Genomic DNA, 27,277 nt, shown 5'->3' with positions numbered 1-27,277 from the left:
TCCGCGGACCAGGGGTTGAAGAACACTGGGCTAAGTCATGGGACAAACCTCGCCCATCTCCGCCCCATAACAGTACTAATTGTAACATCATTTTTTCCTTTCATTTTTCATATATACACACACAATATAATCTTATTAACAACACATAACGGTTAACCACATAATTAAACTACACAAAGCATACTGGAGGATGAGATGTACAGCGTCAGCATCTATGAGACAAACTTGTTTTTTTCTGTTATATAGAATTTTTTGGACCCCAGTTCGTTTGCAGAAGTTAGATCTAAATCTAATAGATGCTGGCACTATCATCTTGAAATAGGGACACTGGATCATTTGTTGTTCTATTGTCCTTTGATACTCAACTTTTGGAAATCTATATGAGGACATATTAATTTGATTTTGGAGACCGTGGGTCCGCTGTCATATGAAGCGGTAATCTGTGGGATATTGTTATCTCCTACACCTCCAATAGATAGACATAAAAGCAGATTACTCGGTAAAATGACTGGGGTAGCCATGCAAAAGATCACTAAAAAGTGGAAGAATTTTGACAGATTAAATTTCACTTTTTGGTGGAATTCATTATGCTTGTGTTATAAATACGAGAAAATGAATTCTGAACAAATAGGTAATAAGAAGTTGTTTAAACTGATGTGGGGGTCCATTGACCAATTTTATCAATTTTAATTAAATGGTTTATTCCCTTATTTCCGGTTTGATTTGCACATCCAGGGAAGGGGGGTGCGTGGGTGGGAGAGGGATATTATATTAGGATTTGTTTATTAATTACATATATGTACTGTTGTATGGTTTTATTGAAATTAGGGTGGGTGGGAGGGGGATGAAAATGGTTTCTCATATATTTATTGATGGATGTAAGTGCTGTTTTTCAAATTACTTATATGTATTCCTTTATGCACTGTTTTTAGACTGAAAAATTAATAAAGATATATACTGTATGCTTCTCAACATTCATTCCTACCAGAAAACATGCAAATACAGGACCAAAAACTAATATATATGAAACCAAACCCTAAGATTCAAGACTGCACGCAGTTCAACCCCAGAGAAAAAGAAACAAATGCACTTCTTCCTGAACAGTGCAAAATATAGACAGCAGATGTAAATTCTCAAAATTGACACAATTCAATCACTAAATTTAAAACTATAATCAGTCCCCCTACCTTTGTTGTCTCCCTCCCTCCCTCCATGCTGTGCCTTACCTTCTGGCCTGCTCCCACCTGACCATTTTATGCCGCCGCCGGCGTTATCTTCGGGCCGGCTCCCTCTTCCTCACTGATGCAGTGCACAAAGACGCAGGCAGAAGCTCCTCACGCATCCCGCACCTCATTCAGAAGCCTTCCTGCGTCTTTGTCCACTGCAGCACTGAGGAAGAGGGAGCCGTCCCGAAGATAATGCTGCATTGATCGCACCGCGACCGGTGGCTGATGAACACTGTCTCGGGCCCGATGCATGTGCCAGCCCTGAGGACCTGACAAAAAATATAAAGAAGTCACTCTGTATTCCTTTAACGGTGAACTAGAGACAAATGTCCATCAACTGCTGTTGAAACTAATACTCAGAGACATGAAGTTAACCTGAAGTTAAGTTTCACCATCTTAAGTAATCTATTTAAGATATAGAGCTTATAGCCAATTAGGCAATTGCAAGTCTAACATTCACCACTGTTATAGTTCTGACACTGTATTGAACAATGCGATGATTGGGTGGTGAGGCGGTTACATCTGCCTTCATGTCTCTGAGCATTAGTTTCAACAGCAGTTGATGGACATTTGCCTCTAGGTCACTGTTAAAGGAATACAGACTAGAGTGACTTCTTTATACTTTTTTGTCATATCCACTTTGAGTCACTCAACAGCACTTTGGTTGAGTTTGTAGCCTCCTTTTTTGAATTTTGGACTGAGCCCTGAGGACCGGCAGGAAATTTCTGCGGACCGGCGGTTGAACAACACTGCTCTAGACACTGCAGGAGATAAACCTATTGTAAAGAGCACCGTAGAAGTCAACTGTCGAATTCTAAAATTTCTTCCCCCCTCCTTTTTTTTTACCCTTTTTACGTATACTTTTCTTAACTTATTGTAATTCATCCTTCTCCCCTCTTGTTTATCATATGTCTGTTTTATTGTTCTTATCAGTCGTTGCTACGTTTGTCCTTAATAGATTACATGTACTCCCCGTTTTTACTGTACATCGCCTAGAAATTATGATAGGCGATTAATCAAAATTTTAATAAACTTGAACCTTGATATTACCTGCACCACTATTTTAAAAATCAGAAGAACTACAATTTGATTTTAGCTTGTATAACCTTCAGAATTTTTTAAAGCATGTTCCCTATAACATTTTTCCGATTGGAGACTTCATTGTCAATTTAGAATCAATAATAATTCCCCAATATCTAACTTCACTGCAAATTGATATGGCACAGGAACCAAAGCAGCAACAAAGATGTCGCTCTTATGTACCTGCTTATAATAAATAAATATAAAATCGCTTTGGATGTACAACAGAAAAGGTGGTTTATCTAATCCATGACCTTTTACCCTAACAACTAGACAATTGCTTTTAGGTAAATTTTAATGAGTCAGTTTGCACATAACCATTTATAAATATCTGCAATGCAGTCAACAATAAGTTTTCAACTAAACTGATACATGCAGTAGAAGAGATCACCATACAATTTGTATATATTCTAAAAGAAATGTCATGATGCTTCAGTATTGTATGGATGGACTGAGTCGGCTACCAACCCTTGGCAACACACAGAGGAATCCATCCTGTGATGTTTCACAACAGAGTACAGGAGCGGTTTGCCATTGCCTTCTCCTGCACAGCGTATGGCTCCACTGTGTCGCTGCTGCCCAGCATAGGGCCCCCAATCCAAGTACTAGCCAGACCTTGCTTAGCTTCCGATAGCAAGAGTAGGCCTACCCAAGGCTCCTCAATATTGTATACAAGGGAAGTATATAGATGGCAGATGGGGCAGAACCCTAAGGCACACCTGTATTCAGGCGTTTCCAATCTGAAATCTTTTCACCAGCCCTGATTTGCTAGAATCAATTATTGTAAGAAGGACTAAATCCAAGTAAGGATTGGTTGACCTAGCTCAATGTCATGCCATGCATACAGCAATATGGTATGATCAAACAATTAGATCTTATTTTGAATTTACTGCTTTTAGATTACTGGTTCAATCATTACTACTGAGTCTTCTCGATTATTGTAATATTATCTATCTGACAGTCACCAAGAAAGAATTATCAAGACTTGCAATAATACAGAATACAGCGGTCAGAATGATTTACGGCCTGAAGAAATTTGACCATGTTACACCTTTTTATCGCGAATTGCATTGGCTGCCAATGGAGGCCCGGGTAATGTTTAAACTAGGCTGTTTCTGTTACAAGGCTGTTTATGGTACAGCATCTTCTTACTTAGTCAATAGATTTTCTTTAGCATCATACAGACATAGTAGAACTCATCCTTTGTTTAATTTTCCATCTGTCCAGGGTTGCAGGAATAAGAAATTTCTGAATCACACTTTGGCATCTCAGGCAGCTCTTCATGACAACGAATTCCGAACATTGTTGCTTACTACCCATTCCTATGGCCATTTTAGAAAACAACTGAAGACCTATCTTTTTTTCTAAATATTTGACTGTTTAACGAATCATCTTATTTCATGTAACATGTTTACTTTTATAACTTTTTGTAAACCGCGTTGAACTTCTGGTTACGCAGTCAATAAGCACTATGTTTTGTTATCAACAGTGTTGAAAGCAGATGAAAGTCTAGATATACCCTCAAGATAATTTAGGACTATAGCCTTGTTTGGAATACAAGTTGCTTTGAGTAACATTTCAATAATGATGACCAAAAAGAAGACTGAGGGCCCGAGGGAAAGAGTTTCTTATTCAGTGTGAACCCCCAATTGCAGTACCCCCTGCTGTCTTTCATGTATGTGAAGGGAGGACAGCTGGCCCAAACATTCCTTAATACACAGGGAGACTTTGTCAATTTGATTTCACAGTGTGTTCCAGCTGCTAGTCCAGTCAAGAATATGACAGTGCTCCAGTGCTCCTAATAATATGGTTTTTTCCTTCTCTGTTCCAGAAAGGCTGGTCTTTCCACTGAGAAATGAATTCCTTGTGGTTGTGAGATTTTCAAGCTTACCATCTGAAGCCACAGCAAATATCCTAAGCCATATAATTAAGGACATGCACAATTTAAGATTCCAAATGCATCAGATCAGTAGACTCTGCATTGCTACACTGTTTACTACAGCTTTGGAAAGAACACTATTGTGATCCTATTTTAAAAACCAGGAGGAAGAAACAGAAACATCTGCCCATTTAGATAACCGACTAGCGAGGTTACTCATGTAAGATGAGAATTCCCTATGGCAAGAAGAGTTTTATTTCAATAAATCTCATTGTTCTATACTAGGTAGACTGTGATAGTTCTCTAGCCCCTATTCAACACCGTGAATAGAAAATAGGGCACATGTGGAAGGTGCTGCGCTGTCATGCAACTCGTGGGACTCTCCAGCTTCAAGACGCAACATGCAACAGTCTCCTGAGTTTCAAAAGCAATCACATCTACCCTGATATGTTGTTTCACAAATACAAGGGTTTGCTGGTAAACATGCTGAATGGCAATAATTTGACAAAACAGATTTCCTCCTGATGATATGCCTAACTTAAATCTTGCCAGAAGTGATTCTTAAACACAGAAGGGTCTCCCTATACTCTACAATATCTATTCCAGGTTACTCTTGTGTGTTTGATCTCGAAGGTGGGTAAACACAGTTCTCAAGGGCCACAACCCAGTCAAATTATCAAGATTTCCACAACGTATAGGCACGATATCTATTTGCATGCAATGGAAGCAACATGTGCAAATCAATGTCATGCATATTCATTATGGAATTCTTGAAAACCCAACTGGGCTCTGGCCCTCAAGGACTGTGGTTGTTCACTCCTGCGATATCTCCTTAGGCCTTCTCTTTAATACAGAGTTGAAAGCTCCGATCCAGAAGATTGATCCTCCAGTTTCTAGTCTAAGCTCTCCTTTTTCCAGTTAACAAACCAATGGAGAAAATCCTGCCGACAGAAACTCCCAGCTGCAGATACCTGGACTGATTTACTCCTGAGCATTCCTCCTCTTTCTTAAGACCCCCCCTGGTGAGTAAAACTCCCCCTAGGGCAGGGGTTCTCTACCCAAGCCCTCAGGATACAACCAGACAGTCAGGTTTTCGAGATATCCACAATTATGCATAATATCGATTTGCATACAAAGGAGTAATTCATGCATATTTATCTCATGGATATTCTTCTTGGGTATCCTAAAAGTTTGACTGGGTGGTTAGGTCCCAGGATTGAGTTGAGAGCCACTGCCTTAAGGGGTATAAGAAATGCTCTCTCAAAGCCTACCAGAATGTATGGGCCTACCCTGGGCAAGAGCACGCATGGAGAGGCTAGTCCCAGTGCAGGATTAAGCAAGAGCATAAGAATAGCCTTACTGGGTCAGATCGATAGTCCATTAAGCCCAGTAGCCCATTCTCAAAGTGGCCAATCCAGGTCACTAGTATCTGGCCAAAACCCAAGGTGTAGCAATATTCCATGCTACCAAAATAGGGCAAGCAGTGGCTTCCCCCATGTCTTTCTCAAAAACAGACTATGGACTTTTCCTCCAGGAACTTGTCCTCCAGGAAATTGTCCAAACCTTTCTTAAAGGCAGAATCAAGGCAAGTAGAACTAGAACCAGCTGTGGGGCAGTAATCAAATTAGTGTACTTAAGCAGTGCAAGGGGCTGTGATAGCAGTGAATGCAGGCCAAGCCCTAAGGAACCTGTTGAACAAACAAGAGGGTGTCTGGCTTATATACTACCATTGGTAAGAGACACCTCTTCCTTGTCCACTGGATACCTCTGGGAGGAGGGAGGGTGGTAAGCAGGCTTCTTTCACTTGTAGTCAGGTTCCCTGAAACTCAGGCTATAGCTAAACAGCCTCTGTGGCTCGGCTGCAAGGCACCAGGTTTGATTCCTGGTGAACCTTGCAATGAGGGACATTTGGCCTAGGCCTCACTCTTTGGTAACCTAGTTTGTTTCCATGTTTTGTTATTTTTATGCTTAATTACAACTAGCTTTTTTTAAAAAGAAAGCATAATTCAGCAGCTATGAAATAACTATGAAATAAATCCAGGAGCCTTAGTTATCTGTTTGACCCTGCCAAGCTATGAACTCCATTTAAATCTGCTATCATTTTTCAAGTCAAACTCTTTAAAAAAAAAAAAAAATTCTATTTATTGATTTTGAAAAAATACATACAGAAAGTGCAATCAAATATAATAAATTAATCTCATAGAAGCACTTATATATAACAAATATTGATTAGAATAAACCTTCTATGTTATAATCCCTCCCGTCCACCCTCCCTCCCTTTACTGGAAGTATAACTTGTAATAACAGATCTGCTAAAATAGATTAATTTATGGCAACTTCAGTTATCTTGAACGTGTGTTACAAAATCATGTAATGGACCCCAGAGTTCTTTAAATTATGTTCAAACTCCTTTTAAAAATATGTCTTAAGCAAGGTCTAAAAGACTAAACTTAAATGTAAGATGAATGGGAAGCATTGGCGTAGTAAAGGGGGTGGCGATCCACCTTGGGCGCTGTCTTGATAAGAGCGCAGGCACCTGCTCTCCTCTCCGCCTCCCCACTGCACCATTTCCCTTCCCCCATACCTCTGTAACCTTCCCGGCTCGAGCAGCAACCCCCAACCCACTGTCACGCCAGCTCTTCCTCTGATGTCACTTCCTGGACCAGCGCTGAAGTAACAGAAGAAGAGCAGACGCTGGTGCGACAGCAGCTTGGGGGCTGCTGCTCGTGCCAGAAAAGTTACTGAGTTATGGGGGAAGGGAAGCGGCGTGCACAGGGTGGGAAAGGAGCATGTAGAGGTGAGGGGGGCGCGAAGAGGACGGGGAAGGGGCACCACCGCCCCAGGCACTTCTCTCCCTCGCTACGCCACTGATGGGAAGATAAGAGTGTCTTCTTTTCTTGACTGCTTCACCATCATCAACTTAACCTTATGACAAAAAAAAAGGTGTTCCTAGCCTTCAGTTGCCACCGCATTGCAATAGACTTTTCTCATACTGAAGACGTCAAATACTTGAAAAGTAAAACAAATCTGAGCAATATTAGAGAGTATACACACAGCACGCTGAGACTAAGGGCTCCTTTTACTAAGGTGCGTTAGGGCCTTAACGCACGGAATAGTGCATGCTAAATTGAGGTGCGCGCTAGACTTTAACGCCAGCGTTGAGCTGGTGTTATTCTAGAAGCGTACCGTGCGGTTTAGTGCGCGGTAATTTCGTGCGTGGGCTAAAAACACTAGTGTACCTTAGTATAAGGAGCCCCAAGGTTATATAAGTGCGACCAGCAATCATTTTTACTAGTGAGAACAAAATGGGCACAGCTTTCTGGAACTGTTACAATTTAGAATATCTAGCAGAGCACCACAAAAATGAATTAAAAATGTCAGCCCAAAATTAGAAAGACATTAAGATGTTTGGCAAGGAGGGACATTTTCGATAGGCTGTCTAAGTCCTATATTGGACGTTACTCGCAAGATGTCTAAAGTTGAGAACACATGAATGCCCATTTTTCAAAACCGGTGAAACCGCCAGACGTCCAAAATTTAAAAAATAAAATAAAATTGTCTGTTTAGACACTTTGACAGACAGGACATCCAACCTCTGGACGTCCAACTTTATTTGCCATTTTCGACCACAGAAACATTCGAATGCAAAACATCCCAATCCAGAGGCCAGCATGGAAATGGACTAGCCATATAAACATGCCAAAGAGCAGCGAGGTACCTTAGAGGGCACTGCTATGAACTTCACATAAAGGGTGCTAGGTATACATCTCACATTACTATACCCACATGTCTACCACCCCAATAGCCCTTATGGCTGCAGGCGGCACTTATATGGTAGGGTTTTGGTGGCCTCACACTTTCTACCATAAATGTAGTGGTAAGAGTGGCTTATAGGCCTGATTAAAAAGATCTTAAAAAAAAAAAATTTGACATTAGCCATTCCACGGTCCGGAAAATAGTGTACAAGTGGAGGATTTTACAAACAACTTCCAACATCCCCAAGTCTGGTCATCCAAGCAAGTTGACCCCCCCCCCCCCCCCCGAGCAGACCGCAAGATGCTAAAAGAAATCTCCAAAAACCCTAAAATGTCATCCCAAGAACCTACAGAAGGCTCTTGACACTGTTGATGTGAAAGTGCAAGCCTCTACAGTCAGAAAGAGACTGCACAAATTTAACTTGAAGGCCAAACTGAAGTTTGCCAGAGAGAACGTAGACACAAACACCAAGACTTCTAGAATAGTGTTCTATGGACAAACGAGTCTAAAATTGAATTATTTTGACACCAGAAAAGAGGACATGTTTGGCGTACATCAAATACAGCATTCCAGGAAAAGAACCTCATACCAACTGTGAAGCATGAAGGTGGAAATGTCATGGTTTGGGGCTGCAGCACCTGGTCAGCTCAACATCATAGAATCCACCATGAATTCTACCATATATCAGAGGGTGCTTGAGGAATTTGCGAGACCATCTGTAAGAAAATTAAAGCTGAAGCGGAACTGGACCTTGCAACACGACAATGACCCAAAACATACCAGTAAATCCAGCAAGGACAGGCTGAAAACTAAGAATTGGAGAGTCCTGGAGTGGCCAAGTCAAAGCCCTGATCTTAATCCCATTGAGATGCTGTGGGGGGAATTGAAATGGGCTGTAAATCCAAGAAACCCCTCAAAAATCTCACAGCTGAAAGAATTCTGCCTTGAGAAGTGGGCCAAACTTTCCTCAGACTGATGTCAGAGACTGGTAGATGGCTACATGAAGCATCTCACTGCAGTTATTTAAGTCATAGGGGGTAACACTAGCTTTTAGGGCGAATGGTGTCCTAATTTATTCCTCAGTTAGAATACACATTTTTGAGGATGTCTTTTGTTTCTTGAGTAAATCAAGGAAAACTGTTGTTGTTTACCTGCAATTACATCACTTTCTTTTCCAGAGATAAATAAAAAAAAGGATTTGACATCGATATGTGAACATTTCTTAAAAAAGAAACTGAATATTTCATGGGGTGTCCTAATTTTTTCATATGACTGTAGATGTCCAATTCAAGCATATCCAAAGTCCGCCCAAAGCTCACCCAGAACATCCCTCCAACACAACCTCCTTTTCTCTTGAACACACAGCGGCTGGAACGCCTCACAAGACGACCAGAAGATTTCAAAAATTGGCATTTGGGACATCCTAGTAATTAGGATGTCCAAGTGCCAATTTATGCCATTTTGTGGATTTCTTTGTGTTTTGAAAATGCCCCTAAAGGGGTGTTGCAGATCACTTATGATAGTCCACATTTCCAACAATTTGCTGGGTTATAGCCAAATTCTACAGCCTTTTTCTGCTGCAGGTTTGTTCACAAAGTTTCTAGGAAACAAAATTGAAAACAAAATAAACCATGAACCTTCTAACTGCTAATTAATATGAGTTTCCTAGGTGTGTCAAATATTTCTTGATATCTGGGAAGATGTCTTGAGTCTTTTAGCAATGCTGCTCTTACCGTCCATCCATGGATCACCACAAATGTTTTGCTTGTGTGGTTGAAGTTGCAATGTGAGATTGTTTCTGCTTGTCCAGGGACAAGGTAGCAAGTGTCATCATCTGGTACCTCGGGTGTCCTCAAAGCAAACTTGCTCTCAATTTTACTGTAGTCATTGACTTTTTCTGCTGGGCTGCCTGCAACAAAGAAAGCCACTGGTGAGGTTTACAAAGCTGGGTTTACATAGGACTAATGGTAAAAAAAAAAACAACCCAAAATAAACCCCAGAGTCACATAGAAGATATCAATATTCAGATCACTGATTATAGACTGTTGGCAAATCATTAATGTTTTAAATGTTTAAAATATTCCTAGATTACTTGATGTGTTAATTGGTTTGACATCAGGGGCAGGATCGCGGCAGAGAGAACGTGCCGCTGAGGATGACAGGCAGCTGCAGAGATCGCTATAGCTCCAGCGATCTGCAGGCTGCTGTATTAGCTGCTTAAAGTAAGAGCGGGGAAGCTGGGGGAACATGCAGGCTTGCGGGGGAAGCAGGCCTTCGTAGCGGGGAGGAGGAGAAGGAAGAGTGCCTTTGCGGCATGGAGGCAGGCCTGTGCAGAGGGAGGAGGAGGAAGGAGTAAGAGAGGGAAGGGGAGATGTCAGACCTGGGATGAAGTGAAGAGAGAGACCAAACAAAAAAGAGGGGAGGAAAGCAGAGGAGAGGTGCTGGACTAATGGAGAGAGGGAGAGAGAAATGCAAGACCACAAGGGGAAGGGTACAAGAGGGACAGATACTGCTCCAAAGTAGGTAGGCAGGGTGTAGGATGGCAGGAGAGATAGTAGGAGAAAGCCTGTACCTGGGGAAGGGGATACAGGAGGTAAGGAAGAGAGAAAGAAGAAGCTGGATATGGAGAGAGATAAGATGCTGGGCATGGAGGGAGCATAGGAACAGGGACACAAGGGGGACAGTACTGGATAGGAGAATAAGGACAGGGACACAGAAGAGAGATGCTGGATGAAAGGGTAGTTGAGAAAAGGAGAGATGGTGGATCTGTGGATGGTGAGGTCCATCGCTGCAGCTGCGAGGAGATGGAGATGAACAAAAGGAAAGATGCCAGACCTTCAGGGGAGGAAAGGGAAACAGAAGGGCAGGAAAATCAAATCGAAAAATCGATTCAATAGGCAGAATTGAACGAAATTTTTTTCCTGAATCAGGCAGCACTAGTGTATAGACACTGTGGCAGTCAACCTGTAAGCCTTGAACTAAATTTTCTTCCTCAGAGTATTTTTTCCTAATGTTCATTAGATGAGTTGATCTTCATAAGCGAAGCAATTCTGAAGTGGAGGTCAGATATTTGTGAATTATTATAATACCTAAATGGGAATGCCAGGGCTTTAGCATTCCAGCTAGGTGGTATCGTGCCTGCTTACTGCAGCAAGCAATGATCAGCTTCTTCTGCTTAGCTGCAGTTTCAAACGGAAGCAGTGTCAAAGACACAACAGCTCAACCCTATCTGATAAGGAATAACAGAGGCCAATAAGTAAAATCAAGACTGCCCTCACCTTCACAACAGTAAATACATTTAATTTTGTGATTGATAGATTAAAAAAAATAATAATCCATCAAATAAAAGAACTTTGTATATTATTCTCATGTCCTGGTCATGGCCTTGTATTTAACTCTAAAACTGGGGAAGTGCCTATGCAGTTCTACTAGTTGTCATTTCATAGTGTAGAACCAGACTTTTTAGGCCTTAAGTAGGTTTGCACTGGGGAGGACAATTTCAAATCTATTTATATGGTCAACATTGATTTAACTTGGATAAAATATACGGTCTTCCCTCAATATAGTTAAAAGCAGGATGAGTTTAGATTAGGGAATAAAAATAGCAAACATACTAGTGCATTGCATTTTCAACAGTACGACTAACATGTTACCTAGTGCTGTGTATGTCTAGTAACACTATAGAGATGATTAGTAGTAGTACCACTACAGGGCCCATTGCATGAAATACGCCCTGCAATAGATAACACATGACAACTCCAGTAGGATGCACCAGTTTGCTTGTCTGTTGACCAAGGCCAACAAGTTATTCAGTTCCAGGAGGGAGGGAGACCTTTTGACCAGTCCTGATTTTGACATTACATCCCAAAGCAGTATGGGATTTACAGTCCCTGATTCTGCCCATCAAAGTCAGTGCTATGGAACCGTGATCTTTTCAACAACGCAGCCTTATACATATTCATTAATTTCTTTCAAAAGAAAAGAAAAAAAAAGCTCACATGGCACTGCCACCTTAACAGACATAAAATTCCCATGCAGCAATTACTTTCCAGGTTTTTGCAGCAATGAAAATGTTAATAGCGCCAGCACCCTGCAGTACCGATGTTTTCAGCCGCCGGGAGCTTAAATACTGCAATGAAAGCAAGAATAGCCTAACTAGCTCGTTTCCCCTCACTCACTCAAGTCACTCACTACTACTAGGAGGGGCCGTAGAAAAGTTCTCAGCCCAGCCAAGAAGAGAATGATGTGAAGCTGTGAAACTTACAAGTTATAAAATGAAACGAAAAGCGCGGAATATCATTGAAACAAAAAAAGTGTCAAAAAAAATAGTGTGGAATAACTTGTAAGTTTCATGGCTCCACATCATTCTCTTCTTGGCTGGGCTGAGAACTTTTCTGCAGCCCCTCATACTACTAATTATTTATTTTTCTATACCGGTCTCCCAAGGAAGCCCAGAACGGTTTACATTAATTTATTCAGGTACTCAGGCATTTTTCCCTGTCTATCCTGGTGGGCTCACAATCTATCTAATGTACCTGGGGCAATGGGGGATTAAGTGACTTGCCCAGGGTCACAAGGATTAAGTGACTTGCCCAGGGTCACAAGGAACAGCGTGGGTTTGAACCTACAACCTCAGGGTGCTGGGGCTGTAGCTTTAACCACTACGCCACACACTCCCCTAATTATTTCTAGAGCACTACCATATGTACACAGCGCTATAGAGAGGCGCAAAGGCGACAGACCCTGCTCGAATGAACTTACAATGTAAAAAATCAAGATTGCATTGCAAGGGTAGGGGTTACAGTTAACGGGGTTGGTTAATCTGATGGCTAGAGTTGTGAGCAAGCCTCTCTCAAAAGATGGGTTTTCAGCCTACTTTAGAACAAGGGAAGGGAAGGGCACAACGCACAGACTCAGGTACTGTATTTTTCGCTCCATAAGACGCACGTTTTTGCCCCACAAAAATTGGTGGAAATAAGGGTGCGTCTTATGGAGCGAATACCCCCCTCCCCCCCCCCAGTTACCTTATTTTAATTCTGGTGCCTTCCCTGCTGGATGCGGCTGCCTCTCTAGCAGGGAGGGAGGGAGGAGAGCAGGAGGCCAGAACCCACCGCCGGTGCTGCCATAGCCGCTAGCTCTTGTCAGGGCCGCACCACCATGCTGGGACTCTCAGCAGCTTCCGGTTCCTATGGCTGCTGCTCGCGCATGACTTGCGGGGAAGCTGCTGCTCCTGTAAAGATGCGGCTGCCTCTCTAGCGGCAGAGCGGTGCACAAGGCTGCCTGCCTGGTCCCGCACCGCTTCCCGCGAGAACGGAAGCAGCGCGGGACAAGGCTTTAGTAGTGGATTGGTTGTGCTTGGAAAATGAGCGGTGCGGGTCAAAGATGGCTCCAAGGTTGCGAGCAGAGGAGACAGGAATGATAACAGCATTATTTACAAAGACGGGGAAAGGAGCGGAGGATTTAGGAGGAAAGAGGGACAGCTCAAGTCTTGCACGTGTTTAGTTTCAGGTGGAAGCGGGACGTCACAATCAAAGCCCCGCCCAGGTTCTTTCCCACACACGCACAATAAATGACTATCACACAAAGCCAAGTCTTTCCTGTTCCCCTACCACACACACTTACTCTCAAAATAAGAGGCAGGCAGATGGCTGTGAGAAGATCATTCCAAAACACACCATAACATGCGGAACAGTAGGCAAAGGAGCTGGTAGTGAAAGCAGGCTGTAAAGACTGCTGGGCTAAAACCAATACGTCTCCTCCATACAAAATGTCTGTTAGAAATATGGGACAAACTATGAGATAAGCATTGTAATCAAGTACTTAAGCTGCGGCTGCACTTTTTGCATGGATATTACCAGTCCTTTAGCTTTTATTCCTAAGGCAAGTTTCTCAGACTCTCCCCAATGTTACCAGAATTCTAAGTTTAACAGTGCAGCGTTTGATTCATTCTTCCTCTTTAGGCCCCTTGACTGCCCCTTCCTCCCCCCCACTCCATGCAAACAAACCCCAACAAAGTTCTCATGTCTGATAGTGGCTCCTGTAAACCCAGGCATTTTTTGGGCACAGCCAGCGGAAGTCTCACTTATGGTACAGAGGAAAACGCACACTTTCAAGATCTACTTACAACACATTTATACTACAGAAGAAAATTTACATAAACATGTACTAAAAAAAGAAAGAAACCTACGATTTTTGTGTTTTATTCTTCACAGAATCCTGAGAACATATCGCTACTCTTTTTACTTCTGAACAGTCAGACCTAACTGATCTCTCCCCCAGATAAAGTTAGAAGTGAAATATGCAGAGGCAGCTGCCGTAATAACTAAGAACATAAGAACTGCCATACTGGGACAGACTGAAGGTCCATCAAGTCCAGTATCCTGTTTCCAACAGTGGCCAACCCAGATCCCAAGTAGCAAAACTGATTCTATGAATTGGTAGCATGCAATATTGCTACTCTTCGGTTTTAGCCAGGTACTAGTGACCTGGATTGGCCACCATGAGAATGGGCTACTGGGCTTGATGGACCATTGGTCTAACCCAGTAAGGCTATTCTTTTGTTCTTATCCTAGGAATAAGCAATGGTTTTCCCCAAGTCATCTCAATAATGGCCTATGGACGTCTCTTTTAGGAAATTAGCCAAACCTTTTTTTAAACCCTGCTAAGCTAACTGATTTCACCACATTCTCTAGCAACAAATTCCAGAGTTTAATTACACATTGTGTGAAGAAATATTTTCTCTGGTTTGTTTTAAATCTACTACCTAGTAGCTTCATCACATGTTCCCTAGTATTTTTGAAAAGAGTGAACAAGTGATTCACATCTACCCTTTCCACTCCACTCATTATTTTATAGACCTCTATCATATCACCCCTCAGCTGTTTCTTCTTCAAGCTGAAGAGCCCTAGCCGCTTTAGCCTTTCCTCACAGGAAAGTTGTCCTATCCCTTTTATCATTTTTGTTGCCCTCCTCTGTACCCTTTCTAATTTTGCTATATCTTTTTTGAGATATGGCGACCAGAACTGCACACAGGATTCGAGGTGCAGCCGTACTATAGAGCGATACAAGGGCATACGCTCTTCTCAGTGAGCCAAAATATTGCTTGAACTGCTATTTTGCAGAGAAGACACAGGTTTCTAAGGGAAAAAGTGTATTCTTTTCCACAGCTAACACATTTCTGGGATTGCACCTCTTGGTTACAACGAAGTAAGTTTATTCTTTCATCACTTGTGCTCAGTGGTGAATTTCTGCCAGGTTAGCTCATACCACTAAACTGAAATGGTTTTGAAACTTGCTCCCTTTCCCCCATTGCAGCTTCAGAGAAAAGGGGGGGGGGGATTTTTAGAAATGTTTTTGTTTTAGAAAATTACCACTGTTTGTTGCCTGTAATTATGTCTTAACATATATCAGTTTAACTCATGAACAATATTCTCTGTATTATATACATTTAAGGTACCTCAGAATAATGTGACCAGATGGCTCCACATTATGGCAGTCAGGCTAAATGATCCATTCAGCTTTTATACTACTACAACTACTATTAATTATTTCTAGAGCGCTACAAGGCTTACGCAGTGTTGTACAGAGTCACAAAGGAGACTGTAGCTTATTCAAGCAGAGACTTTCTAAACAATCAAGACAGACAAACAGGATGCCAGGGTAGGGGTTACAATTAGAGGGAATGGTTAACTTACTAGCTAGGGTGGTGAGCTGAGGGGAGTAGGGTTACAAGTTGAAAGCTGTCTCAAAAAGGTGGGTTTTCAGTCTACTTTTGAACAAGGGAAGGGGCGTGGTGGACGGACTCAGGTAGTTTATTACATTACATTACAGATTTCTATTCCGCTTCTAGGCAAATAGGGCAGCGAGCTGAAAGGAAGTGGAAGAGAAGGGTACAGATGAAAGCAATTTGGCTGAGGAATGGAGTTCTCTGGGAGGTGTATAAAGAGAGGCAAGACAGGAGAGATACTGAGGTTAGGAATAGGAGTTTGAACTGTATGTGAAGGCAGATAGGGAGCCAGTGAAGTGATTTGAGGAGAGGGGTGAGGTGAGTGTAGCGAGGTTGGCAGAAGATAAGTTGTGCAGCAGAGTTTTGTACAGATTGCAGGGGGGGGGAGGTGGTTCAGCAGGAGACCTGTTAGAAGCAGATTACAGTAGTCCCAGTCCATCTGTTAAACAGCAGAGCTGTCAATTCATAGATGTCACAGAATAAAAGAAAGCTATCTGGCCACATTACAAAGGTAAGACATTGAAAATTCAACACATATTTGACAAATGGATAATAATTACTGACCACATGTATCAAACTAACAAAAAAACAGTAAATGACCCTCTCGAGCTACAGAGCTGTTACCTATTTTTCATTCCTAGGTCAGGATGGATTCCCTTAGGCAAGTCACTTTCTACTTCCTAAGGCACAAACTTAGCTTGTGAGACCTCCAGGCACATGAAATATTCGGAGCCAGCCCTGCCTCTAGTAGACTAGGTATCCACCTAAAGCAAAGGAATTTGGGGAACAGCAGTGTGGCTATCACATGTCCAGGACCTTTCCCCTTCTGTACCTGCTGCTGCCACCCCCACCTCCTCTCATGCCAGCCCTTAGCTTAAAGAAGAGAGAGTGCTGTGTGGGCCCTATAAGCACAGACCCACACTCAAACACTGCCCTGTCCTGTCCCCCTTCAAGGCAGACTTCCTGTCAGTGTGAATCTGTAGCTAGAGGACTAATACAGTCATCAGTCTACTTTAAGTTCAGGACAGGTGGGGAGGAGGTAAGGGGGCATTAACAGTTCAGAAGCAGGGAGGGAAAATTTAGGAGATGCTAGATGCAACATGGGGATAGGAAGTGGAGGAGGAGGAGATGCTGGCCAACTGGGAAGGATATAGATGGAAAGGGGAAATGTTGGTAACCTGGATAGGGATAGCTTAGGGAGGAAAAGGAAAGGTGCTGAATTCAGGGGGCAGGGTTGTACGGCCTTGAGTCTAGGTTATCCAATACCATTGGACCAGCCCTGGAAATACCTAATGTACCTGAATACAATTCAGGTTTGATTAAAAAAAAAAAAAAGAGTGGTATAGATAACACTAGAATAAAATTAACTACTGACAACATTAATTGAATTCAAAAGCCATCCTTTCTGGAGAATCTCATCTTCTCTTAAAAAAAGAAAAAACAGATCACATTTTCAAGCTCAATCCCTCAATAAAAGTCATCTGTAGGCCAATGCATGTCAACCAGACAGCAGAATGTACCCTTCACATCCTTTTACAGTCACTAGAGCTTTCAAACTTACTCTCAGTTGTTTCCCTCCTACTTTCTAGGGGGCCGAGAAAAAAAGGGGACCTGGCCAGATGCAGAAACATTCTGCAATGTGATTAAAAGATTTTCAAAAGCAAAGAGTATGTGGGGAATTAGCTGCTTTCCACCTTTTGCTTCTTTCTAGATGCCAATGGGACCTAAGCACCCTCAATATTAAGAAAACTTCACTGTTCATATCAAGGAATAATTTGTATTGTGATTAGCACCCGCTCCCCAATCATTTTGAAATGTTACCACCTATATTTCCAGACATTCAATTTACAGGCCCGCCTGATCAAGGCAAGAAGGGGGGGGGGGACGGGACAAAGTGGGTGTGTGGAGGAAAAAGCCACGGGTTTCCTACACCACACATTCTCTATAACCATCACATCACAAACTCAAACAGCAAACGGCGACACAAGCTTTAACTTTCCCAGGGAGGAGGATGGGCGGGAGCTGGGAGTGCACAGCGCAGCCAATGAGGCGATCACACAATAAACCGTTAGCCAATGAGAGGAGGGGGGGCGGCTGCGGGCGGGAAAGAAAACAGAGTGACCTTGGCTCACGTTCCATTCATTCTTACGCTCATGTGATCTCCCGCTCTGAGGTTACTCTCGGTCATCTCCTCCCAAACACCGCAGCGTTTCCCGGGAGAAGCAGCAGAAAGGATTTACAAACTAACAAGCACTCAAGCAGAAAGAACATGAAAACCTGTCGAAGACTAACAGTGTAGCAGCTCATTTCAAAGCCTAGTTCAATTCAAAAAGGAAACAAATGGAGCTTAAAAAAAAACCCCATATAGAAATGTAATCTGTAAATCAGTGGAAAAAAAAAGTTATACCTATCAGTTATAAACTAGGCTCATTTTGTGCACTTATCTTTTCCTGTCATACTAGTCCTTCAAAAATAAACATAATGACAACACATATTTGTTCCTCAGCTCGTACACAAACATTCGGACTTACTTGTAGTAGTTGGGTCAGTGGTTGCCAGAGCTTGGTTAAAGGCAATGAAACAGTGTATCCACCACACACACAGTGCAAGCATTGCTCCCCTAATCCTTTCCAAGAATGCTCCAGGTCGATTAAAAACACACACACACACAAACACACAGGTTGTTTTCTACTGCACTGTAGCAGGCAGATGACTTTATGCAGTTCTCTGAAATTAAAGTGCTGAAAAGTTAAAGTGCAGAAACTCTTCCTCCCACAGGAGAAAGCTGGATCTGCCACTGTCCCGGCTGCCGTCTCCTTATGTTCCGAGTGAAATATGCAAATCCGAAGCCAGCCTGCCTGCCCACCTATTGACCATAAAAATCATACTTTAGTAAGGAAAGGGGGTGGGTCCTAAAGCATATTTCTAACAATTAGGGGGAAGGGATTTTTAGATTTAGGTTACTCCCTTTTCAGTTAGAGTTCAGGGGGAGTTTGCCTTCAGGTACAGTGGTGGTTTTTCAGTCTTCGGAGAGTTTACAACCTTATTGGGGACTTTTACTAAAGATTAGCGCATGTTATTTGCCAGAGGACCCACTGTACTCTCATGAGCCCTGCCTCAGATAACATGTGCCAAACTTTAGGGAATGACCTGAGAGGACGCAGGCTACCTGGCTAAAATAGGATTTCCTATTCTCCTAGGACAAGCAGGATGAGTCAGCTCCCATTTGCGGATAAGCTCTCCAATATCTCAAAGAGATTTTCTCTCTCTCTCTCTCTCTCTCTCTCTCTGAGCAAATGCAGTGCCCAGGGCCCCACCGGGTATGCCCGAGCACTACCCATTTCCTCCTGCTTCCCCCTAATCCCCAGTCTTTAGTCTCCGCCCGTTCCCATCGGTCGAATTTTCTACAGCTCTCCATTACAACTTTTCTACTCATCACTTGAAGATGCCTAAATCATCAAAGAAATGCCTGGGATGCAGGAGAAGGATGAATGCACTGGATCCTCATGAATTGTGCGTCCGCTGGTTGGGTCCGGCGCACGAGGACCGGTCCTTTTTGCATTGTGTCTGCATGTCCCCACACGCCTACAAGCTGAACCAGCCCTGCTTGCATTGTGCCCACATGTTTTCGTGCACACGCAAGCTGAGGAAGAAGGCACTAAGAGACTTCATGAAAAGGAATAAAGCCTGAGAATCAGCCTGTACAAGCCAGCCTGATCGGAAGGCAGCAACGGGGGATGTAAAATCAGCAGAAATAAGGAGCCTCCAGGATGCCCTGACCCAGCAACTCTCCCCCCCCCCCCCCCACACACACACACCCCATCTGCACCCTGCATGCAGCTGGTAGGGGTTCCCCCTCCCTCCCGAGCCCCTATCTGCCTGTTCTGGGAAACTTCTGAGAACTCCTGCAGCTACCAGGGCTCTGCCCCTCCCACTTCCCAATCTGAAAAAACCCCAAAACAAACCCCAATGCTTCTTTCCGGGGATCGGCAGACCCCTCCCACCTCCCTGAAACACCCCCCCCCCCCCCCGGAATGACCCTCATGTCAGGAAAACCCTTTGCAGCACCTGGGGTCTGCCTCTCACTAATTCTCCCCTCTCTGAGAACTCCATTAAGCACCAGAGTTCTGCCATGTGCAGGGCAGTGGGACTACCAATCCCAGGAGTGTCCCTCCCCCTGCCTCAACAACCGGCCATGATGGAGACAGCTGGCAACCAATTGCAGCGCAGACCTTCCCCTTCTTCCCTGGCAACAGGGGCAGTCCTGTGGAGCTCTTCACAAAGTATGGGCGCTGACATCATTAGTAATGTGGCATGTCAGATCACGCCTCCCCACAGGTGGGGGGGGGGGAATTCCTCAGCCTCAGGAGCTGTTCACTGCACTTCAGGAACCTGGGCAGAAAGTGCTTTCCACAGCTTACAGCCAACAGGAGGGACACTCACCAAGGTAACACTACTACTAAAGGTACATTTTAACATACAATAGACAATTCCTGCTCAGAAGAGTTTACAGTCATAGCAGGAGAAGCCCACACAGGAGGCACCATCACCACTCCTCTTCCTCTGCCTCCAGGCACAGCGGGAAACACAGCTAGGGGCACCAGCACAGACACAGGGGTGCATCCTGCAGGACCCCAGAAAATGTCAGCGGGGTACATGGAGCCACCCAACCAGTCAAGCGGAGCAGCGCATAAACCTGCGAACCACTAGGGATGGACCAGCAGCAGCAGTTATCCTTCTGCTGACCCTGCTCCTGTCTCAGCGGGCAACACTCCCCCAATGTCCCCCTTTAGAGAAAGCCACATACAACAGCATGGCGCGTTCCAGCGGCATGCCATGCACCCAAGCAATGGAGGAACAGCCAATCAGTGGAGCAGCAAACCAGCCTGAGTCACCACCCACACACAAAAAATAAACCCCAAGGACTTACCCCAAGTTCCTCCAGAAACTCACAGCCCTTCTCAAGATCAATTTGGGTGGACCACCAGAACCCAAGACAAGACTCCTACAATGCCTGGACAACTCCAAGCAGGCGGTGGCGATTCCAGTCCACAAGAACCTCCTGGACTGCAGAGACAAGATTTGGCGGACCCCCTCCTCCGGGCGATCAACATCTAAGAGACTGTAACTGAAGTACCAGATCCTTCCGGCCCCGGGATTCGACAAACTGTGGCTGCCACACAAGTCCATTGTGGTAGCCTCGGTGCTCAAGAGAAACAAGATGGTACGACCTCCCTCCAACACCCCGCCAGGGAAGGACCTGAAAAACCCTGGATTCCACGGGGAAAAAGACCTTCAAGGGCGCAATGCTCAGCACATGAATCACTGTGCTCCAGTTCCAGATGCTGCTTTATCAGGAGGCCATAGAGAGAGAAAATAAATAAATAAATAAATCAGGGACTCCAGCTTGCCATCAAGCCGGTCCAGGAGTCTCTTTCACCCCTCCTCCATGATTTAAAGAAATGCAGCAAGCACCTCTTCAAGGCAGCCTTTGACATCTTTGAAATATCCATCTACACTGGGGGGGCAGCCAACCTTGCCCAGCGCTTAGCCTAGCTTCATACCCCAGTGCTCCATATTGACCTCCACGAGTCTCTAGCAAATGCACCATGCACAGGGGCAGTGGTGTACCAAGGAGGGGCAGGGGGGACGGTCCGCCCCGGGTGCACACTCGGCCAGGTCTGAAACCTCCTGCGCTGCTCTAAACGGCACCTCAGCGTGGCTGCCGACGCTGCACTGGAATAAGTATGGCAACCGCAATGAAGTGCAGGAAGATCCTGCGATGACTGTGTCTACCGCCTCTGATCCATAAGAAGTAAGTGACGTCAGAGGGGGTAGACCGGCAGCCACAGTCATCGCGGGACCTTGCCGCAACTCCTTGCGTCTGCCGGCCCACCCCCCTCGGACGTCACTTACCTCTTCCGGAGCAGAGGCAGCAGAAGTAATCATTGCGGGACCTTGCTGATTTGGATGTAGAGAGAAAGGAGCATAGCAGGGTGGTGGAAGGAGAAAAAGGGGGTCAGAGTGGTATGGAAGGGTGGTGAAGGGAGAGAAATCGGGTCAGAGTGGTATGGAAGCATGGTGGAGGGAGATAAAGGGGACAGATGCTGATGGAATTGGTGTGCAGGGAAAGGGGAAAGAGACATAAAGGGGAAGGATATTGCATGGAATTGGGTTGGAGGGAAAGAAAGGGGGCAGATGCTAATGGAAGGGGGGGGAAGGGAGATAAGAGAGTGAAATGCCAGATCATGGGGGTGTGGGAGAGGGAAGGATAGGAGAGGAGAGAGATGCCAGACCATTGGCGGAGGAAAGGGAAGAAGATGAATGCCAGACCAATGGGGGGTGAAGGGAGAGATGGAAGGGGGAGGCATAAAGTTTCTGGAAGGGGAATAGAAGGAGAGAAGATGCCATATAGGAGGGCAGAGAGAGGGTAGACAGTGGATGAAAGGAAGAGAGTGACAAGAGGATGAGGAAAGCAGAAACCAGAGAAGACAAGGTAGAAAAGAAATTATTATTTTTTTTTTTTTTTGCTTTAGGGGATGCATCACTATTTCTGTGGTGTTGCATTGTATGCAGAGTCCAGCTTCTTAGTGCTTCAGTTTAACTTTTGTCTACGTATTTTTATTTTATCTCCCCATTTACAAAACTGTAGAGCATTTTTTTACCGTTGGCATCTGAGCTGTTACCACCATGGCTAAAAACCACAAAACAGTTTTGTAAAAGGGGGAGGGTTAGTTTGTGATTACATACTAGGCGAAGGTGTTTTCTGTGTTCTGTGTGTTCGAAAAGACATGGTTTTCTGTTAGGATTGACTGTGTAGGATTGATCTGTACTAGTCTGGTTTGTTTAGTTTTTCAATGGGTGTATTGATGTACTGCTCACTGCAGTATGTAAGATGCTGCCTTTTCCTAGGTACACTCTTGTGTGACGTGTGGATTGTTACTAAAAATCATGTTTTTCATACAGATGGGAGGTGTCAAAAAATGATGGGCCCTGGGTGTCACATATGCTAGGTACGCCACTCCACAGGGGATAACCTGTTCAGGGACAAGGTTAAGGAGACAGTTGATGGCATCAAAGACGACTGCACCACCCTCCAAACCCTCGCCTTCAACGGCTTAGAACGCTGGGCACACCCATGAAGACACCAGAGGAACCAACCTCGCATGCCTTTCACCACCCCCAAAGTGATACCCCACAATACCACGCTGGCAGCAGTCTGGGCCCCAGTGCTCGCAACAGTAAAATACGCAAACAAACGCCGCCCGAGGGACAGGGGCAACCAAGGGCAGCCCTCCCCCCAAAACAAAAGCAGAACCTTTGACCACCCTCCAGCCCAGCAGGGGCCAGGGGGAGGCAGGATCAGATTGTCTGCGAATGCTTGGCCCAGGATCACCACCGACCAGTGGGTCCTCAGCATCATCAAGTAGGAATACCGAATTCGTCTCCACTCCTGCCCCCTGAGTGGGTGGGACACCCTTCATCTGATGATCCAGTTCTCCTGCAGCAAAGAGAGGTCCTGCTTCAGGCAGAAGCAATAGAGGCGGTGCCAGTCAGAGGAGACCAACAAGGGCAAACGCTCGATCCTGCATCTCTGCAAGCTCAACAGGTGCATACACAAGGAACGATTCCGGATGCACTCTCTGGGTACAGTCTTGCCCCTGTTACAGCCCAACAACTGGCTAGTCTCCCTGGATTTACAGGATGCATACACCCACGTGCCCCTGCACCCAGCCCATAGGAAGTATCTTCGCTTCAAAATCCAAGACAGACACTTTCAGTACAAGATCCTATCCTTTGGATTCTCAACAGCTCCAAGAGTGTTCACAAAGTGCATGGCTGTGGCAGCAGCACATCTTCTCCTTCAGGGGGTGTGCATCCTCCCTTATCTGATAGTGGCCCCCTCTCCAAGGGAGGCGCAGGCGGCCCTAACGACCACCATAATCCTTCTCCAAGATCTGGGGGTTCCTCATCAACTACATAAAGTCTCACTTGATACCCCCCCCTCACCCCCAGAGGATTACATTTATCGGAGCAGACAATGACACCACAAAAACCAAGGCTTTTCTACTGGACTGCCGGATCAATGCCATAACATCTCTTGCGCAGCACTTCCTGGGCCATATGGCGGCTGTAGTCTTGGTCGTCCAGCACACCAGTCTGCACATGAGATCCCTGCAAGGGCACCTCATACGCCACTGGAACCAGCATGCCCAACCACTGGCACTTCAGATACCCATCCACCGACCCATGCACAAGTCTCTCAACTTGTGGATGTCCTGAGACAATCTAGCGAAGGGGAAGCCATTCAGACCACCTCCTCACCAGATGGGGGGTTACCACAGATGCCTCCAAACATGGATGGGGGCACATTTTCTCCACCTTCACCCAAGTTTCTATATTCCATATCAACCTACTGGAGCTCAGGGCCATAGGGAAGGCCCTCAAGACCTTCATACAATGAGTGGCAGGCAGAACAGTACTCATTCAAACGGACAACCAGGTGTACTACATCAAATGGACAAACAGATGTACTATATCAACAAGCAGAGAGGGACGGGGCAGCATCGTTCTGCAAGGAAGCTTGCTGCATATGGGAATTCGTAAACTCCATACATTGCCCCATCCAAGCCACTTACCTCCTGGGGGAGCAGAACAACTTAGCTGACAGCCTGAGTCGCCAGCTAGATCTGTACGAGTGGTCCCTCAACCCCGCGTTTACGAAGGAGATCTTCAATACCTGGAGCACACCAAGTATCAACCTGTTCGCCATGGAACAGAACTCCAAATGCACAGCCTTATGCTCCAAGAGACCGGCCCATCACCACCTGAGCCCCGACGGCCTGTCTCTGAGTTGGAACCACGGACTCATCGATGCCTACCCACCAATGCCTCTCATACCTAAAGTCCTGCAGAAGAATCTCCAGGACAGAGCAACAGTGACTATGATTGCCCCATTTTGGCCCCAGCAACCATGGTTCCCGTTCCTGCAACAGCTATCGGTTCACCCGCCACTCCCCCTCCCGATCAACGCAGATCTTATCACACAGCATGGGAGCTTCCCTCCCCACCACAACCTGCGGTCTTTAGCCCTGACCGCATGGAGGTTCAGAGGTTGAACCTACCACATGACATCAAGCAGATCCTCAAGGCAGCCAGAAGACCTTCAACCAGAAAATACTATAGGCTGAAATGGAGACGGTTCTGCTACTGGTGCACAAACATGCAGCGAGACCCCTACAACTGCCCTGTCCCAGACATCCTGCAGTACCTACTCGGCTTATCCCAGAGAGGTCTGAAACCTACCTCCATTAAGGTCCACCTAAGTGCACACTGGCATAGACGATGCACCGGTGTCGGGACACCCAGTAATCGCAAAATTCATGAATGGATTATCCAACTTGCACCCACCGATCAGACCATGGCCGCCTTGATGGGACCTCAACCTGATGCTGCATCAACTCATCCTCAACCCTTTCAAACCATCGGCAAGATGCATCAGTGAGATCCAGGCCGTGGTCCACCACCCACACGGCACACTCCTGCATGACGACTGGTTAGGCTTCAGAACCCACCCCCGATTTCTGCCAAAGGTGGCTTCATCATTCCACATCAACCAGTCCAGGGAGTCTCAGAGCCTCAGCCCAGCGACACCTCCTGGTCTGTGTAAGGGCCCTGGCTACCTATATCAACAGGGCACAAAGGACCAGACAAGCCTCAAAACTGTTCATCTCCTACAACCACAACAGACCAGACCTGCCGTTCACCAAATGTACGCTCTCGCGCTGGATATCCCAGCGTATTTCCTTCACCTATAAAAGAGCACAGCCTGAACCGCTGGTGGGAGCCTACGCCCACCAGCTCAGAGCCGTAGCCACCACCTTGGCTCACCTACACCACATACTAATAGAGGACATCTGTAACGCAGCCACATGGTCCTCCATGTATACCTTTGCCAAGCACTACGGCCTCGACAGAGTGTTCCAGGCCCAAATGCATTCAGCCGAACAGTCTTGCAAGAGGCCTTACCTCTTGGAAGGGTCAGTAGCCACAGGCCGTGTGAGCCTCCTCCTCCCCCTCAAAGCCTTGACAAGCAGCTGGCAACTGTGCCTACAGCCTTCTCCCAGTACGGTTTGTCTAGACCAGTGTTCTTCATCCACCGGTCCGTGGACCGGTGCTGGTCCACAGAAATTTCCTGTCGGTCCACAGGACCAGCACATGCATCAGGCCCAAAACAGTTTTCTTCAACTGACGGTCCATGGTGCGAACGATGCGGCGTTATCTTCGAGCCAGCTCCCTCTTCCTCACTGATTCAGTGCACAAAGCCATGGGCAGTGGCTCCTAAGTGCGTCCTGCGCCTGAACCAGAAGCCTTCTCTCTGATGTTGCAACGTCAGAGGGAAGGCTTCCAGATGAGGCACAGGATGTGCAAGGAGCCGCTGCCAGCAGCTTTGTGCACTGCATCAGTGAGGAAGAGGGAGCCGGCCTGAAGATAATACTGGGGCGGCATAAAATGGCTAGGCGGGAGAAGGTAAGTCAGGCCAGAAAGTAAGGGAGAATGATTTTATTTTTGAATTTAGTGATTGAATTATGTCAATTTTGAGAATTTACATCTGCTGTCACTGTGCTTTGTGTAGTTTAATTTCGTGGTTAACCATTATGTGTTGTTAATAAGATTATATTGTGTATCTGTGAAAAATTAATGGAAAAAATAGTGTTACAATTAGTACTATTATGGGGGTGGGGTCTGGGATGGAGATCGGGTGGAGATGGGCGGGGTCTGGCCCACGACTTAGCTCAGTGTTCTTCAACCGCCGGTCCACAGACCGATGCCAGTCCACAGAATAATTCTTTTATTTCTGCCGGTCCATAGGTGTAAAAAGGTTGAAAAACACTGGTCTAGACTAAAAGTTGAATATGCAATTACATATTGTCACCGTTGACCAGTTGGTTTTTCACTGTTCCTTGATTGTTGTTGACCAGTTATTGCTTTTTACAGTGCCCAAACACAGCACTTTGCAAAAAAAACAAAACAACAAAAAACAATCCCTATTTGCACAATCTAACCTGCTTTGCCTTATTATCCTGCCCAGCTTGGCCTCCACAGCCAGGCGAGGGATGCACGAGGCACAAGGGCGCAAGTCCATTCAGCACATCCCTCAGCTAGGGAGTCACCTATATGTGGCTGACTTATCCTGCTTGTCCTAGGAGAACGTGTAGTTACTTACCTGTAACGTAGGTTCTCCATGGACAGCAGGATAGTCAGCCACACAACCCACCCGCCTCCCTGTATGGCCAACCCAGCCACAGCTAGGAACATCCTGGGGATTAGGGGGAAGCAGGAGGAAATGGGTAGTGCTCAGGCATGCCCGGTGGGGCCCTGGGCTCTGCACTTGCTCAGAGAGAAAAAAAATTCTTTCTGAGCTATTGGAGAGCTTATCCGCAAATGGGTGCTGATGGGACATCACCACCATATGTGGCTGACTATCCTGCTGTCCACAAAGAACCTACATTACAGGTAAGTAACTACACTTTTCCTCAGCCCACTGAGCTAATCTTTAGGCTACTACTTCACTCCATGCAGATGGAAGGGAGAGGGAGATATGCTATG

The 27,277-nt window shown here is 45.4% G+C and overlaps 1 protein-coding gene across 2 annotated transcripts in view; it reads right to left on the bottom strand.

Annotated features, from left to right (window-relative positions):
- Positions 1–27,277, bottom strand: part of LPL (lipoprotein lipase) — a 98,664-nt gene that overhangs the window by 35,652 nt on the left and 35,735 nt on the right. The window contains exons 1-2 of one of the 2 annotated variants that reach the window (XM_033915727.1): positions 18,199–18,521; positions 9,675–9,850 (exon numbers count right to left, since the gene is read on the bottom strand). In XM_033915727.1, coding sequence (XP_033771618.1) covers positions 9,675–9,850; positions 18,199–18,280 — 258 coding nt within the window. In that variant the 5' untranslated portion in view covers positions 18,281–18,521. Of the gene's footprint in view, positions 1–9,674; positions 9,851–18,198; positions 18,522–27,277 lie in introns of those variants that run through there. The other variant, XM_033915733.1, reaches the window with a different exon arrangement.

This window comes from Geotrypetes seraphini, chromosome 1 (assembly GCF_902459505.1).
Source record: "Geotrypetes seraphini chromosome 1, aGeoSer1.1, whole genome shotgun sequence".
Lineage (NCBI taxonomy): Eukaryota > Metazoa > Chordata > Amphibia > Gymnophiona > Dermophiidae > Geotrypetes > Geotrypetes seraphini.
This window is presented reverse-complemented; position numbering and strand designations above follow the sequence as displayed.